Genomic DNA, 17,855 nt, shown 5'->3' with positions numbered 1-17,855 from the left:
TTAACTATCGTGAGTTTAATATGTTTATATCTTTCCCGTCACTGAGAAATGAATCAATGTGACAAAGAAAGTTTATTGTACATCTGTTGATTACAGAAAGCTTATCATAAAGGTTTAAAGCATGGAATGCTTTGCACAATATGGAGTTGAAGAATGACTGCAGAATGTGATAAGAACGGTATGATTGAAGAAACGCATGCATGAGAATACACAGAATGCTTAACAAGGTCACCACTGAGCTGGAAAAAAGACAAGGATGTATGTATGATATGACCTTGATTGTTTAATGTATTTATGGAAAAATATATAGGGAAGGCACGTGATGACGTTAACATTATATGTGAACATATATGTACTTTTCTATGAAGACGGTGCTGTGTTGTGGGTTGAGAATCCAAAACGCTTGCACCAAACGTTAGATAGATTGTATGATGCAAAGAGGAGAATGGATCTGCAAATCAATGCACGAAATACGGCAGTCATATTGGACAGAGGAAAGGGAGCGGACAATTGCAGGTCATATATAAAATGGCAAAAAAGGACAGGAAGAGGATTAATTTTTGTACTGTGATAAAATACTTATAAACAATGGGGAAATGAATGGAGAAATTTAATGGGATGGAAATAGCGTGCTTAAGAAGTGGGTGTGGTGAAATAAGTAGAGAGATTGGGTCAAGAATGTATGGGTGCTGAAGGACTGTGTTGAATACAAAAGTGAGTGACTATGAGAAGTAAGTTGAGAATGTTTAGCCATACAGAGAGAATGAATGAGGACTGAATTGAAAAACAAATACAGTGGTACCTCGGGATATGAACACCTCTACTAACGAACATTTCGGGTTACGACCAACTCGGGATATGTCCAGAGTCACGGAACGGATTAAGTTCGTATCCCGCACTGTATATGAAAGAAGAATGAACAAATCTCAAGAGCTGTATTTCTTAACCTTGGCCACTTGAAGATGTGTGGACTTCAACTCCCAGAATTCCCCAGCCAGCCATGCTGGCTGGGGAATTCTGGGAGTTGAAGTCCACATATCTTCAAGTGGCCAAGGTCGAGAAACACTGCTCAAGAGGAAAGAGAAGACACCAAGAAAGTTGTTGATGGAGAAGCTTAAGGAACAACATGCTACTGAGGAGGAACTGAGGATCTTTTGGTGTACTAATGGTGTTTGTGACACTGCTAGATTAAAGCCTTTGGGATGTCTAGCTGCTGATGTTGCCAAGCATGAAAAAAGCCGCAAAGACAGAATTATAGTGGGAATACGGAACACGAACAAAACTCAACACAATGAAAGATGAAATGAATCAATGATACATTAGCATCTTAGGCATCAGCAAACTGAAATGGATTGGAATTGGAAACTTTCAGTCAGAGGATCACAATGTTTACTACTCGACATGAAAAGCAAAGAAAAAACAGTGTTGCTTTTAGAATCAGGAAGGATATGGATACAATGCAGTGAGCATGTGAATAAAATCAAGTAGACTTCGTGGACAACCCTTTCATACAATGATTATCTAGGTTTATGTTTCAATCGCTAATACAGAAGAAGAGGTGGATGAGTTTATGGTCAAGTTCAATCTGAAATTGACAGAACATGCAACAAGATGTGTTGCTCATGGTTGGAGACTGGAATGCCAAAGTTGGAAATAGTTGGGAGGAGAACATAGCTGGACCATATGGCCTCAGCAACAGAAATAAGGCAGACAAATGATTTACTAGTTTCTGCCAATCCAATGTTTTCTTCATTGCCAGCGCAATCTTCCACCATCACAATGGCACCTCTATACATGGACATCATCAGATGGAGTACACAGAAATGAAATAAACTATTATTGATACAAAGAGGTGGAAGCATTCAATTATAACAGCGACGTTATGCTCAGGCACTGGAGCATGAACTGGAACAGATCATGAACCGTTCATGTGCAAATTCCAAGTCAAGCTAAAGCTAAAGAAAAAAGCCAACCAGTTTTTGTATTATGATCTTGAGTCTACCTACCATATACCTACCATTTTCACAGAGAACATCAGGAATCACTTTGAAGTTCTAAACCTCATTGATAGGGAACCAGAGGAAATGTGGAATGAAGTCAAAGTAGTTATTAAGGATGAATGTGAAAAAAGACTGCCAAAGACCAAGAAACGTAAGAAAGCAAACTAGATGTTAGAAAAACAGTGGAAATTGCCAAGAGAAGAAAAGCCAAAGATCTCAGGAAGGAACAAACAAAGAATTTCAGAGAGCTATTAGAAGAAACAAGAAGCAGTATTACAACATCTGTAAAGACATCAAAGATGGAAAGAGACACAGAAAAAGAAGGAACATCTTCCAAAAGATCTCCAAACTCAGAAGGAGATTCCAACCTCAAATTTGTATGCTAAAGGATCCCAATGGACAAACAGTAATTAATTCAAAGAACATCAAACAAAACCGGAAGGAGCATATTGAAATTTTGTACAATAGAGTTGTCAACATCCAAGACACCTTAGAAGATATGATCTATTTACTAAAACCTCTCTTCTAGTACTAGAAGGTGAAATTAGATCAGCATTATCAAGTTGGAAGACTACAGAAACTGATGTCTACAGAAATATGGCAAACAACAGAAGAAAACATAGAAAAATTCTAACAAAACTATGACAGCACATCTGGAGAATGACATGGTGGCCAACTGAGTGATAGAGGTCAGTCTACATACCAATACCAAAGAAAGGAGATTTAACAGAGTGTGCAAACTATTGTGCAATTTTCTTCATTCCGCACGCTAGCAAAATAATGCTTAGGGTCATACAATGCAGATTCAAGTCCTATATAGAAAGGAAGATGCCAGATGTTCAAGCTGATTTTATAAAAGGCCGAGAAACAGGAAACATTATTGCTCTTGCGCGCTGGATAATTGAAAAAAATCAGACAATACTAAAAATAAGTCAATATGTGCTTTGTTAATCATAGAAATGCTTTTGAGTGTGTCAATCATGTTGAGTTGTAGAATATGCTTAGGAAAATGGGAATTCCAAAACATCTCAAGGTCCGCATGCGAAACTTATATCCAGGACAAGAAGCTACAATCCAGATGGAACATCACTAAACCGGCTCAAAGTTGGCAAAGAAATGAGAGAAAGCTGTATATTGTTCCCTTATTTATTCAACCTATATGTTGAATATATATTGAAGGAGGGTGGATTGGAAGAAGATGAGCATGGTTTTAAAACTGGAGGAAAAAAACATCAATAACCTGTGCTATGCTGTTGACACTACTCTAATAGCTGAACATGCAAATGAACCAGAAGCTCTAGTCAGGAAAATCAAGGAACATAGGAAAAAAAAATGGGGCTAAGCTTAAATAAAAACTAATGGGACTAATCTTAAATAAAAAATAAAACAGCAAACTAATGACAATAGGTACAGCAATCAGCCTTAGAAGTGACAATGAAGACACTGAAGTGGTGGATAACTTCTGCCTTTTACAGAAGTTATCTGCTTTGATGACTATCAACAGTAAAGGAACTAGCAGTCAAGAAATATGCCACAGACTACACTTGGTAGGGTAGCAGCAAAGGCCTTGGAAAAGATATTCAGATGTTACCATGTGTCTACAACAGTGTTGTCCAAACTTGGCCACTTTAAGATGAGTGGACTTCAATTCCCAGAATTCCCCAGCCAGCATGGCTGGCTGGGGAATTCTGGGAGTTGACGTCCACTCATCTTAAAGTGGCCAAGTTTGGACAACACTGGTCTACAAGAACCATGCAGACTGTGATTTTCTCTGTGACGATGAAAGTTGGACTTCAAAGAATTAGGACAGAAAGAGTATTGATGCGTTTGAAATCTGGTGTTTGAGAAGACTCCTGAGAATCCCATGGAGAGCCAAGAAAACAAACACATGGATCCTAGAAGAAATCGACCCAAAGTTCTCACTTGAGACACGAATGACCAGGCTCAAATGATCATATTTTGCACACATGATATGAAAATCCAGTTCCCTTGAGAAGTCTACAGACCTTGGAAAAGTGGAAGGAAAGAGAAGAAGAGGACAACCAACAACAAGAGGGATGGACTTGATTACAGCTGTGATGGGTGCACCATTGGAAGACTTGAAGGGCCAGGTTGGGACAGGTCATTCTGGCGGTCTATATGTCTATGGCCACTACCAGCTGGCACTGATTTTTGGCCCATAATCCCTCATGAAGCCGCTCATGGATATGGTTGAAGCAAGAATGGAGCAATACTGTGAATTATATAAACCAGTATTAGCTAGCCTTCATTTTCTTTTCTTTTTTCTTTTTAATCTGATGCCTTCATTTATCTGGCTTATTTTTGCTTCCTTTCTGCAAAATGTTACTTACCCTGAAAGGGAATAGCTTGAAAATATATATACAGGTATAGACAGATGGATGAATGTATATCTTTCTTGTGCTATTTATTTGATACTTGCTTTAAAGAGTCATTATAAACATTTTCTTTTTTTAAAGTAATCTTGTAATCTGCCCAGAGATCTTTAGTAAATCTCTGATAAATCAGAAATCAAATATATGAATATCAAAAATAAATTTAAAACAGCTATCAAGAGAAATAAACATACCGTACCAACATCCAGTGCATTTAGAAATGTAGTGACAGAAGCCCCTTCTTTTGGTTCTTCTGGTGTATTTTGTTGTTGCTGTTCAGTCGTGTCCGACTCTTTGTGACCCCATGAACCATATCGCGCCAGGCCTTCCTGTCCTTCCCTGCCTCCCGGAGTTTGCTCAATTTCATGTTCATTGCTTCCGTGATGCTCTCTAACCATCTTGTCCTCTGCCGTCTTCTTCTCCTTTTGCCTTCAATCTTTCCCAGCATCAGGGTCTTCTCCAAAGAGTCCTCTCTTCGCATTAGGTGACCAAAGTATCTGAGCTTGAGCTTCATTATCAATCCTTCCAATGAGCAATCAGGGTTGATTTCCTTTAAGGTTGACTGGTTTGACCTCCTAGCAGTCCAGGGGACTCTTAAGAGTCTTCTCCAGCACCACAGTTCAAAGGCATCAATTCTGGTGTATACAGATATCCAAAAACATATGTGATATCCACCAGTAAAAAAGATGTCAAGTGATGTTTGCTGAAAATCAATGTATTGCTGCTCTTGCTGCTTTACTGAAATTTAGATGGGAGATTATATTATTTGTGGTCACAAAACCAAGTAGAAGCAGTATTTTACTGTCTGGAACATAAAACCAGTTTCAGAGAACTGTGTGGCACTCGCAGATTCTTAGCAACTTGATCAGCGAACAGGAAATAAATAATTAAAATATAAAATTTGATTGCAATTATGTGTATGTTTTCTATCTTGTTCTTTTTTGTTGTTGCTGCCCAAAAAATGTGGTATCTACAAGTGGGAGAGGCAAACTCTGCTTGCAAAGCCATTGAGGCCACATCCCGTTATTAGCATCTTACTCTGCACTTAATGGTCTTCTTATGGCTTTCTCTCTGCAGACATCCATGTGCTTAAATTTCCCTTCCCTCCCCCACCACATTGTCATGCTGAGGTTCTGCCAGATGGATTAGAGCAAGCAACACAAAATCTGTTGGCTAACCCCGATCAGATAAATACAAACGGTTGCGCATGATGCGCAGCACTAGAGTTTCAATTCACCAAAGTCATAGCACCACCACTGTGGCTAGAGGAATAACAAGGAGCTTGTTTTCACCGCTCAGATACAGATTTTTTTGGAAAAATAAGCTGCAGCGTGTAGAAGAGGGGGCAGTGGGAGGAAATAGAAGGAATAACGTTAGCGTCTAACCATGGATAGAAGTGGGCCTGGACAGCAGCCCCAATTAAAAGATGGTTTTTTTCCCCCCACAATCAGCAGACAAGATGCTGCAGAGTAGTATCCACCCTTCTGGGCCCCCGCATTGCCATGCCAGACCAGGTGCTGGCGCCAGGGCTGCGCGGCTCCCTCCCTCGTATGCTGACTGAGTGGGTGGTCATGTGGGAGGACCTGGTCTTTGCAGTCCTGGAATTCAGCCTCACCCGGGTTTCCTGTAGCTCTGTTCTCTAATCAGGAAGAGAAGCCAGATGGATTTGCTCAATCAGATGGGAGAGGACAGCCCAAGGCACCTACAGTCTTGGGTCCCTTTGAAACCACATTTTACCGTCCCGTTTCCTGTCCCTCGTCTGCTTATCTTCGCATCTCATTTTGCACCCTGCCCATTACACCAATACGCTAATTTGTGCAGGGCAGGGAGGAAAGGACACCTTTAAAAGGATATCCCACTTTTTCTCCCATTAGCTATTTTACTCCAGCTTCCAAAACAGATAGAGAGAGAAGAGAGAATGTGCCAGGCCCTAATGGGCAGTGGGTGGCTTTTTTATGGAAATCGTTCAGACACATGCTGGATAACACAAGTAATACTCAAATAATGCAGATTCCTATCTTCCTTTTAAATTAGCCTTTTGTTCAAAATCACAAGGACAATAATGTTCATCTTTGGAAGCGAAATTGCAGCACCCTTGGCCCTCCAGATGCTGCTACATCAGGGCTCCTCAACCTTGGCGACTTGAAGATGTGTGGACTTCAACTCCCAGAATTCCCCAGCCAGGGAATTCTGGGAGTTGAAGTCCACACATCTTCAAGTTGCCAAGGTTGAGAACCCTGTGCTAAATAACAGCTGAGAATCATAGAATCATAGGGCTGAAAGGGACCTTGGAGGTCTTCTAGTCTTATTTATTTATTGATTTATCATATTTATATAGCCGCTCATCTCACATAAAGTGAAACTGGTCCTGCTGTCTTAGATCTCTAGCCACTGTATCCTGTTTACCTGGAAAAAAGGATTTATTTTTTCTCAAAAAACTGATGCTGTAATCCAGAGGACTGCTTTAGATTCCCTGAAAACCCGCTGGATTGAGCTAAAATAAGGCCAAGCTGTTTGTGGTTTCAGCGTCACATGTGATGTAACGCGAACAGAGTCACTGAGCCTTTTTAGCACAAATTGTGTGAAGCCAGTCTATAGGAAGGGAGTCTGATTTCTTTATTTTTATATATATATTTATATATATATACACACACACACACATATATATATATATATACACATACATATATATGTATGTATATATATATACATACACACGCACACACGCACTTTATATTGAAAGTTTTAACTGTAATAATAAGAATATAAACTAAAATAGAACAGAGAAAATGAAAAGGAAAGAGAGAAATAAAAGAAAAAGCTAAAAGTGCAATAAGAAAATAGTAGAACAAAGAGGGAAAGGAAGAGAAAGATACAAAGGCATAAAGAAGTGGCTTCTGATATTCTTCACAGCAGTTATAAGTAAAATTATATTTTAATGGGAAGGGAGTCTGTTTGAAGGCTGACCTCTCCATCCGGGGCTAGAAAGATCTTTACTGGAAATGCAAATGTAAATTTGTATGCCGCCCAGAGTCACCCGTTGGGGGAGATGGGCGGCATACAAATTCAATCAATCAATCAATCAATCAATCAATCAACGCAGAAGCGTATATCAGTATTCAGATGGTTCCCTTTGTTGCTATGCTAAGTGTTTCTAAATGGTGTTAGCCACCCAGAGTTGCTACAGCGAGATGGGTGGCTGTATAAATTGAATGAATAAATACATTAATATTGTGGGATTATTTGGATTGCTGGTGCCCCAAGTCTTCTGGAGGTCAATGTGGGCAAAGCCAAACAGATATGCTTCTAGGGTTAGGGCATATTTAATGCTGCTGGGTTTCTACAAATGCACATGTAACCGTTGCTTTGTTAGACCAAGCACCAAAAAGTGGGGTTCGTAAAGAGCAGAGAAGAGACTACTTACAATAAGTCTTCTATCATTGGCCACTTCACTCTGGGAACTTTGGCACAGATTTTTATCGTATTTGTATTGGACCCACTGCAGTGTAACCTAGCCTAGGAGAAGGGCTTCTAGAGCAATGTTTCTCACCCTTAGCAACTTGAAGATGTGTGGACTTCAGTTCCCAGAATTCCCCAGCCAGCCATGCTGGCTGGGGAATTCTGGGAATTGAAGTCCACACATCTTCAAGGTGCCAAGGTTGAGAAAACCTGTTCTAGAGGAATGCTTTGGACCACAGCACGTGGCCACCTGCAGAGGAAGGTGAACGATGTTGTTACCTGGAATTTTAGGCTTCATTATGCATCATGAGGTCTCATGACCAAATAATGTCCAGTATAGCATTTGTGTCATGTCATAATGGACGTGACATCATCATGGTGTTGCCCATAAAACTCAGGCGCCTGAGTTGGCATGGAGCTGGAAAGAACCTAGTCCCTGAATTTGAGAGAGGAACACCGAATACCTTTGCAAAGGGGTTTTTTCGCCCCCCCCCCCAATACAAACCACAAGTACTTCAGGCAAAGCGAAAGCCATTTTATGAATGGGGATCACGTCTTTACATAGGGTACAGAAACAAATGATACATCCATTCAATATATGTGTCAGAAAGCAGCAAATCAAACCATAACTGATTACAGTAGATGTGAGAAAAGACAGACACCCTTAAAATATGTCACATCTCCTCCTTTCAAACCCAGGTTTGTTTCTCTCACACTTGCAGCACTCAAGGACTTCCAAGTACAGCCCTATTGTTTGATCGTCCCTGAACGGGCTAGTTTTTGCGTATCAAAGGAAATGGCTTTGGCACAAAGGAAAAACATAGTTTCTACCCCTGGACTTCCGTGGAGGAAGGGGGGAGAGTGACTTCATATGCATGATAATGTCCTCATGCACGTTACATATGATGCCTCGTTTACACAGTGACATCCGGACACACCTGACATTACTGTGGCTTTACTGGCTACCTAGCAGGCCATCATTGTAGACCAGCCACCCCAGCAACAAGATTAGTGGCCTGCGCCAAGCAGAAGATCTGGGATGGGTTCACAGGTGGAATTAAGCCATAATGAGCCATGTTGGTTTCAGCTGAGTGTCTTGAGGTAGCCAGTTCAGCTATTCCGGTTTGCAAATCTGGATTTATGGCTTCATACGATGTGTCAGTCTAGCCAGTGGGGGTTTATTAAGTAAGTCGTGATTAAGCAAACCATGGTTTGGCACTCCAGACAGGTGTATCAGATCTTTTACTTGGCCAGTCCTGAGTTGCATGGGGTAGGCCGAACCTTCCTAGGAGTAAAGGGGGGGGAGATAGGTGGCCACTTGCCCGGGAGAGGAAAGGGGGAATAAGAATTTACACAGGAATGGGTAAAGGACCTAACTGTGGAATGTGGTTTCCTGGGGGTTGGATAGGCTTGGGGGGGACCCAGGTTCTAATCCCCCCTCAGCTATGGGGGCTCCCTGGCAGACTCCAGGCCAGCCACTCCACCTCACAGGGTTGTTGGGGGGGGAAAGGCAGAGGGGTCACCCTGAAGGCAAGGCGGGATATACATCTAACACATCAACAGGTAAAAGAAATACTGCGAAGGACACCCGGCAATTGGAGAAAAGGGAAGCTTTTCGTTTTGCTGGATTTGCGTTTTTAAGGGAGAGAGACGGTGGGCATTTTGGCCGCCACGGAGATGGCTATAAATAGCTTTCGAACAATGACTGAAGGGATTGCCCCCCTCCCCCACCGCGGAAAGCTTCTTGTGCCATTTGCGGCGGTTTATAACGGCTATTTTTCGATTGTTTTGTGTCGGGCGGGGGGGGGTGTCGTCGCGCTGTGGATTGTGGTCTCGAGGGCCGCGCACCTTCTCCAAGATGGCGCTGGCCTTTTCCCTCCCCCCAGTCGTAGCAATCCCCTTTGTCTGCTGCGGCAAAGCGGCACTGCATTGCTGACAAGGGCGGGAAACTAGGTCGTGGAGCCACGCCCAACTTTTCTCCCGGCGACCAGGACGAACTACTGCGGCTGTTGGGAGAGCGGCAGTTGACCAATAAGCTTGCGAGAGACGAATAGGCGCGGCTTGTTGCCCTTAGCAACCTACCGTCTTAGTCTTCGTTTACCCAATCACATCTTTGTTTTTCTTGACACATGGACCCACGTGACGGAGAGAACAGAAGAGGGCCCTTTTTTCTTGCTGTGGCTTTTGCTAACCCTCCTCCTCTTTTTCTGTATGAATATTAATCAGGAGCTAACCAATGGGAAGCTTTTGTTTCTGATTACCTCATGCCTGCGGAACGTGAGGAGTGAAGAGCTGGGGCCGTTTTATAAAGCCGAGTTCATCTGCATATTCATGAAGTAGGCGGTGCTCATAGGAGATATATAAACGGAAGCGCAGGCGAACCGCCGCGTAGTTCGCGCTGGGACTTCGAGGGCTGTTTCTTGGTCTCCGTCGCTGTTAAACTACATCGGTAAGGGGGTCGCGCGCGGTGGTCGTAAAAGAAAAGTGTACGAGAAAAGGAATGATATAAATAGGCGCGGAGTGAAGAACGACGTCAAAGATAGATTTTGGTTAATAACATAAATGGGACGGGTGGTGAACGCAGATGTGATAAAATATAGGGAAGGTTATTTACTGCGAGAAAATCTCTTTTAGCGGGTAGCGATTTAGATGGTGGACTACAAAAAAACAAAATGGTTTCCAACCGGCTTTTGGGACGAACCTCAAAATGGCGCCTGGTAGGAGGACGGGTGGATGGTAGATGCGCATGCGCGGAAGCGCGAACTTACGGAGGGGCGCGACCTTTTGTCTGCGCATGCGTGTGCTATGTTGCTACTAAGCGCCCTCTGTTGGAGTAGCTGGTTTCGCGGCGCGCAGCCGCAGAGGAGCTTTATTTTTAGAGGGTGGCGGTGGGCTATAGTTCGACACGAAAACAGGCTGTATATGGACTTAACTGAACGCTATGCCTTATTGCAGGTTTTATGTGGAATATTTTAATACATTAGCTTATGTATCCCATTTCAATCACCAATTTTATTTATGGCCAGTTTGATTTCCCCCGGTTTCCATGTTCTTTTTGATACATTGTTGAAGTAAAGTTGGAAACTTTCTGCTGTGCTGCATAGCAACTCTTGTATAAATTGATTTTCCGTGTGGCTCAAGTAAACTTTCAGGGTGATTATAGTTATAAAATTATGTGTTTGCTTGTTTTTTGAAGTGTCAAAACAAAGAAAATAGACCAGAAAGTAGAGGGGTAAGAGGAAAAATATACATGGTGCTACTTGGCCTACAATGACACTCATTTTTTAATCAGAGCACTTTTGTACTTTTAGTATTTGCTTACCCAAGATTTAAATGCTAATTATTCAGTTGCTGAAGGCAATAGAAATTCTGTCATTTTTGTATGAATCTGACAGCAAAATTAGAGTTGATGCCACTTTGATCCAACCAAAACTGGAACTGCATTGTTTACTGGGCTTTGATTTCAAAACAATATGCTTTTGGTGAGTGTGTCCCTTGGTGAATGCTAAAGTTGAGTTTGTATTTTCTTTTACAGAAAAGAAATGGCGTCAGATGAGGGGAAATTATTTGTTGGTGGACTCAGTTTTGACACCAACGAACAATCACTTGAGCAAGTTTTCTCTAAATATGGACAGATAGCTGAAGGTAAAAAAAAAAACCCCTAATGTCCTTTTTCTTTATATTGTTGGAAGCTTAGAGCAGATAAATCTTGGCTTCCCTTTTTTAAGACTCCAAGCATCTGTTTAGCCATGCAAAAATGCTTGTTTTTCTGGTGATGTTTGCCCATGTGTTTTATGGAAATATGCATTAAATGCTGTATGTCTTCTCTTCCCTGTAGTTGTTGTTGTAAAAGACAGAGAAACCCAGAGATCCAGAGGATTTGGCTTTGTAACTTTCGAGAATATTGATGATGCAAAAGATGCAATGATGGCCATGAATGGGAAGGTGAGGAATTCTTATCCTCACTTTCAGCAAGTGAGGGGGGTGACGTGCTAGTTGCTCAATAGATCCAGAGACTTTGTGTAATTGGTTAATATTTCATGACATTAGTGTTGATAATACCATGTTTACCAAATAGGTATTTTCTGTAAACACAGGAATACTGATTCATGATCATTACAATCAAATATACTATAGCTGATGTTAATAAAAGGCTATTAGTGTTAACTTTCTGCATTGGGTTGCGGAGTGCCGTGTTGACCTGGAGTTTAATTTTTTTCAGTCTGTTGATGGCCGCCAGATCAGAGTTGATCAAGCAGGCAAATCATCTGAAAACCGGTCTCGTGGCTATAGAGGGGGATCGGCTGGAGGCCGAGGCTTCTTCCGTGGAGGCCGAGGTAGAGGCCGTGGATTCTCTAGAGGTGAGGTTCTGTTTTCCAGTAACTTGTAGTTTCTGATTGAGAAGTCTGTTGAATTTATTTCAATGTTTGGGGTGTTTTCTCTTCCAGGAACTGGTGGAGACAGAGGTTATGGGGGCAGCAGATTTGAATCCAGAAGTGGGGGATACAGTGGATCCAGAGACTACTATGGAAGCAGGTACGTGAAAGCAAGACACGTGACAAGTGAGATGAAATGTGAGTCCTTTATGCTTTGTGGTTGTTGATATGCTTAGTGAACATTGCTTTCTGTCTGCCTTCCTTAGCAGAAGTCAAGGAAGCTATGGAGACAGGCCTTCAGGAGGGTCCTACAGAGACAGCTATGACAGTTACGGTAAGTCTTTAATCGTGAGGGAAAGGCGGATGTGCTGACATGGGAATGTGTGGAGCCACTCTTGATCTTGCAATGATAACCTTGGAAATATTGTAAGGTTTGCTTGGAGCTTTTGCTGGCAACCTCTCCCCGCCCATGAGAGGCACCACTCCTTTGGCAGGCCTTAAGCACTTGTGCCACAGAAAAGCAAAAACCCTCATTAATGCATGTGTAGCTCTAGTTGGATCCAAAGGCAAAGCATCCATAACTAGTTTTCTGAAGCTGAAAACAACGCCCAGAATCCTCAAGCCCAGAAGGAAAAAAGAATACAAATGGGTGGGGCAAGAGATAGCAAGCTAGTGTTGAAGTGCTTGGCAAACAAGTAGGGGAGGAAAAAATGCTGGAACTTGTCTGTGCTTCAGTGCCTTTACAACTCTGCCTGCTTCTTGTCCTCAGCTACACACAACGAGTAAAAAACCTTCCTGGCTCAAGATCGTCCTTCCATTGGCTGTATTTATAAAGATTTTTGGAGCTTCGCTGAAATCGTTCTTGTGTAGTCATCTCCTTTGTATTCTCACTTTTGTAGTAAACTCGCAATTCTGATCTTGTCAATAACACAGCCTTGACAGCTTCTAATACGTGATGGTCTGTTCAGACTCAAAGAAAGCTCTGGGTTTTTCTCTCGAGTGTTTTAATTTTTTTAAAGCACTTAAGATTTTAGTTCATTTGTGAGCAAAGGCTTGTATGTGTCTTAGTTTTTTGTTTTTTTTAAAAAAAGAAAAGACCGGAAGGTTTTGGGGCCCCGTATCTGTTTTTCTTTTGAGCAAGAAAGGACCTTAATTGTTCAGTAGAAGCTGAGCAAGCTGTGAACTCTTTTTTGTTTAGTGCTTCATTTTGTTAAAAAAAAAATTGAATAAAACTTTAGTGTAGCAAGGTATTGTAGCCTGGGTATGGATTTTAAAAGGCAACCCACCTTGATATATCTAAAGAGATACTTTGCTTGTATGTTCAACCTGCATTAAGAGACTTTAACTTGTATGCCATAAAATTTAACCCAGAGAGACTCTGCAGATTTTACCACCCAAGGGGTTCATGGAAAAATGTTTGTTTCTATTGTCCTTTTTTTACTGAAAGAAAGTATGCCTAATTCAATTGATGTTGTAACTTTGAAGTGGTGAAAAGGATTTCTTGTACAGTTTCCTTTGGCTTCACGAAGCCTATTAAAAGTCCATCTGAAAAAAAATCTGCTCTTGAAATCTTACCTCTTGCTGCACAACACAAGTCTGGATGGCCGTGAAACAGTATACAGTTAGACAGGGAAGAAGCAGTGAGTGGCGAGTTAACCGAGGGAGAATACGGCCCCACATTTCTTACGGAACAAAGTGTAAACAATGCTGTGCTTTCAGGCCTAGAGACATCAGGCAGTTTGAGGGTGATTGAAACAAAGGTACCAGAGGACATCACAAATCATTTTGCCCTTAATGGGGTTACTTAGCTTTGGCTGGAATTGATCCAACCTTTGAAAGAAGAAAATAGATTTCACTTGTTTAATATGCTGCTAGTGGACTTAGATTAAATAAGACGGGTAGCTCCATACTAAAAACATGGACTAGCTTACTAGCCGAAAGCCAGCCAAACATTTAGCCCATAATGGAGTCTCTTGTTAACTGGGTCAGCTGCCACTAGTCTGACAGTGTTCCAAGGCCGATAACTGTGACCTAATTTAGCTAGCTTTGTCGTTGCCTTTAAAGTTCTAAGAATTTTCTGCTAGCATATGGAAAACTGCAGTGCCTTGGCGAAAAAGAAGTGTTGTGCCTCCAACAGAGAGAACCTCTGAGACGAAAGCTGCTCTCTTGGCTAGTTCATATGTGGGGATAGTCCTGTAATTCGAGGTAACTCTTTTCCTCATGTCCGCATCCTTCCTCCTGTTGAGAGCTCATATATATAATTTTTTTTGGAAAGTCAATGTTAACCTATGTGAACCACATTTTTTCTGCCAACTTTGTTCAGCTAAAGCATTTTTTATTTTTAAAGTTCTTTCCTATGATGAGTCTTTGGCTTTTATGGCATAACTTTGATGTGGGTCAGAAGGGGGCATACGTGCAGCCATCTCTTTGCCAATAGGGTTAGAGGAAAGATGGGGAGCTGAATTCCGCTCATCTCTGGAGATTCTTCCTTAAGACTTAAGTCACGTAACTGTAATGTACTTTGCCATCTTGTTTGCATTTTAACTTTTTCCCCATAGCCCACACTGTTCCTAAGCAGCCATTATCAACCGTGACTAACTGCTTTTTGTGGGATCAGGTGCCATTGGCCGGTCCGAGGGAAGCGTCTTGGAACAGTTGGCCCAAACTGGGCTCTTGTGTTACCTTTGTGGAAACCCTTTGTAGGAAATGTTGCTTGTCTTGTTGACGGGTGGGCAGGGTAGAAATTACAGCATCTTTGCTCTGTGAATATGGTTTTTTGTAACACAAGTTTGTCTTGACAGGTTGATGAAGAAACAGACACTTGAGCAGGAAATAGATTTTTCAAGGCTGAGGACCAAAATTCAACTGAAACTATCATCTGTGCACACAGGTATTGGTCTTGTACAAGGGTTATTTAGCTCCGTTGTTGCTATGGTGGGAAACAGTGGAAGTGGCTGCTTTTAGCACTACCTGACTTGGCTACCTTTAAGGGAAAGGCCCCTCTTAATCTCAGTTCCAAAATTCATTGAATTTAACGGTAATGTAGTGTCTCCTGTCTTGTCAAGATCTGATCTTAATTCTTTTTTCCTCAATCTTTCAGCTGCATGGTGCTTGGAAGAGGACCAACGAGGATCATGGCAATTCTGGGGGAAAAGAAGGATTGTGAATTTGAATGGTCTGAATGACCATGCGGATATGTACAGGACTTAATAAAATAATAGGGCTGAAAACATGATTGGTGTGGATGTGTATACCTTAAAACAGTAATTGTGAGGACAATACTATTAAGGAAATCTGAGTTTCTGCTCCATTCCTTTTGCATCTATCCTTCAGTAGTGTTGTAATATTGTAATTTCAATTGATTTTAATTGTTTTGTAAACCACCCAGACTCGTTTAACGAGATGGGCAGTGACAAATTTGATAAACAAAACAGGAATATTCCCAGGTACTCAATATTAGAGAGGTATTAAATGTACCTTGTTTCCTATCCACCTGTCAATGGGAGAAGAGTAAACAGTGAGTCCCACAAGTTCCCTCTTTCTGCTTAAGGTTGACAATACCTCCCAAAAGAAAGACTTGACTCGCGGAACGCTGCGGTTACATAGCCAGCTTTACTGAAATAAAACTCTCTTCGCCTAACTTAACGTAAGCTAATACACTGAAAGGTGTTTATATTAATACAGAAAAGTCAATGTGATCTTGGTGTAGCTTATAACTACCCAGTGCGTTAAACCAAAGTGGTTATTTCTCATTGCTTATTTCTGCAGAAGAGTTCAACACTCCCCAATTTACAGAGAGCTTTAGCTGTTACCCATTTTCAGGCCACTCCTTCCTACCTTTTTAGACTGGAGGAAGCTATTCCACGTTTTGCTTGTGGGAAGCCACAATGAGACATGACTTGTAATACTGCTCAGCAAATGCCTTAGGATCTGGGCTTTAAAGAAATCATACAGGTAGTCCCCAGTTAAGGACGACCCATAGTTAAGAGTGGAGGCTATGGTAGCAAAATTTGAGTGAAATACACAATAGTCTGAGTCCATTACCCAAATCTACTTGTACAGTATTATACAATAATACTTGTTATTATACAATAATACTGTTCCGGCTTGCATACAAATTTGACTTATGGACAGATCCTGAGAAGGGAACTCATTCTTAAGCTGCAGATGACCTGTATAGAGAATTTCAGTTCCCCCCCCCGCAACGTGTTGAAACCATTTTAGCTGCATATAAAGGTGATTAATCCAGTCTAGATCTTGGTTAGGCCTCCTTTGTCATCCCGTTCAGTTTTCCTGAGTGGTTAGTAATATTGAGACAAAAATTGGATGCCCGGTGCACCAGAAGGTTGGGACTGGAGTAAACATGTAGGTGCAAAGCAAAACTTCAGTGTTAACTCTTTAAGCCTGATAACCAATTTGAAGAGAAATGTGTTTGGTAAACGTGGATGTAATTTGTAGAAAGGTTGAAAAAGGAAATTCAGCTCTGGAACCTGATCCCCTTTTGCACCCAATGAACACTGCTTTTGCAAAGCCTGAACTGCTTTGCCTGGTTGGCTGTCATATTATGTCCCTTAATATCTAGGAAAAACAATCTGATCCTTTAAATAAAACTGCTGACTTAACCTGAATAAGAGAGTTGCACAATGTCTAAGTGGGAGACAAGCAACCCAAGAGGACCCTGATTTGCCCCTGTGAAATGAGTGGCAGAGCTAAGATTGCACAATAGATGGAGTGCTGTTTCTGTAGCTCCTGAGTAAAGGCTATAGGGAAGATGGTTGACAGCTGGAGAGAGAAAAATACTTCAGTTACTGGTAGATCAACTAATACGGCAAACTGGGTCTGAATAATAAATAACCAGGACAAAGACTCAAGTTCAGTTGTGTGACTATAGCTGTAGCTTGCGTGGTTCTGCAAAAGCTGTTAGTCTCATATCGGTGTCTCAAGAATTGTATAAATAGTTTGGAATTACAGGTGGATGATAATGGAAACAATTTTACTGCTGAGAGAGAGCGAGCACCTGTTTGGAGGCCCACAGGCTGGTGTGTATAATTGGTACTTTGCCCCGCTCCTGCCTTGCCTTGAAGTGCAGCTGCTCTTGGGATGGAAGTTGTGGAGTTGTCAAGTTGTGGCAGCCTGCCGAGCATAGTGTACAGTCTTTGGGCATGGATACCAGTTCCTGAGCCAAGTTTCAGCACGCTTGAAGCTAGGTTGGGTGTGCAGTTTCTAGGATTCAATCATCTCTTGTCTTCAAAAGTCGTCGGTTCCTTAGATGACTAACTGTAGAAAGGCAATCTCTGGATGGTCCCTTGCTGGCTGGAGAATTCTGGGAGTTGAAGTCCACACATCTTCAAGTTGCCGAGGCTGAGAAACACTGCTGTAGATCAATATGTTGTTTTTAAGCTGGAGGAATCTGAAACGTGGAGCAGATCCGTAGGAACTTTTGCCGCCCACGGGGACTCGGCACCTATTATCAAGGGTGCCCTAATCAAAAACTCCAGTTGAAAGGTGGCCCCCAACAGCCCCCTCAGTGGCCAGTATTGTAGTCTGAACCTAGAAAGAAGGTTGGCTGGCAGAGTCACTTCCGAGGGGGGTCTTTTTATAAATTCCTTTTGTCCCCCAAGCCAACT

At 41.8% G+C, this 17,855-nt stretch overlaps 1 protein-coding gene across 6 annotated transcripts; it reads left to right on the top strand.

The window, feature by feature from the left end:
* Positions 1-10,144: 10,144 nt before the first annotated feature.
* Positions 10,145-15,463, top strand: CIRBP (cold inducible RNA binding protein). 6 transcript variants are annotated; one of them, XM_007441170.4, is made up of 8 exons: positions 10,145-10,301; positions 11,388-11,497; positions 11,691-11,797; positions 12,075-12,213; positions 12,301-12,388; positions 12,498-12,562; positions 15,030-15,118; positions 15,329-15,463. In XM_007441170.4, the coding sequence occupies exons 2-7, from the start codon at positions 11,395-11,397 to the stop codon at positions 15,032-15,034; spliced, it is 507 nt and encodes a 168-aa protein (XP_007441232.1). In that variant the 5' UTR covers positions 10,145-10,301; positions 11,388-11,394; the 3' UTR covers positions 15,035-15,118; positions 15,329-15,463. The 6 variants fall into 6 exon arrangements, with proteins under 6 accessions (XP_007441232.1, XP_015745910.1, XP_007441231.1 ...); XM_015890424.3 differs by having other exon boundaries at positions 12,998-15,118; XM_007441169.4 differs by having other exon boundaries at positions 12,495-12,562.
* The last annotated feature ends 2,392 nt before the right edge of the window (positions 15,464-17,855 follow it).

Source organism: Python bivittatus, unplaced genomic scaffold (genome assembly GCF_059951505.1).
Source record: "Python bivittatus isolate LINGU-HERP-01145 unplaced genomic scaffold, Pbiv_v1 ctg000580_np1212, whole genome shotgun sequence".
NCBI classification, from domain to species: Eukaryota; Metazoa; Chordata; class Lepidosauria; order Squamata; family Pythonidae; genus Python; species Python bivittatus.
This window is presented reverse-complemented; position numbering and strand designations above follow the sequence as displayed.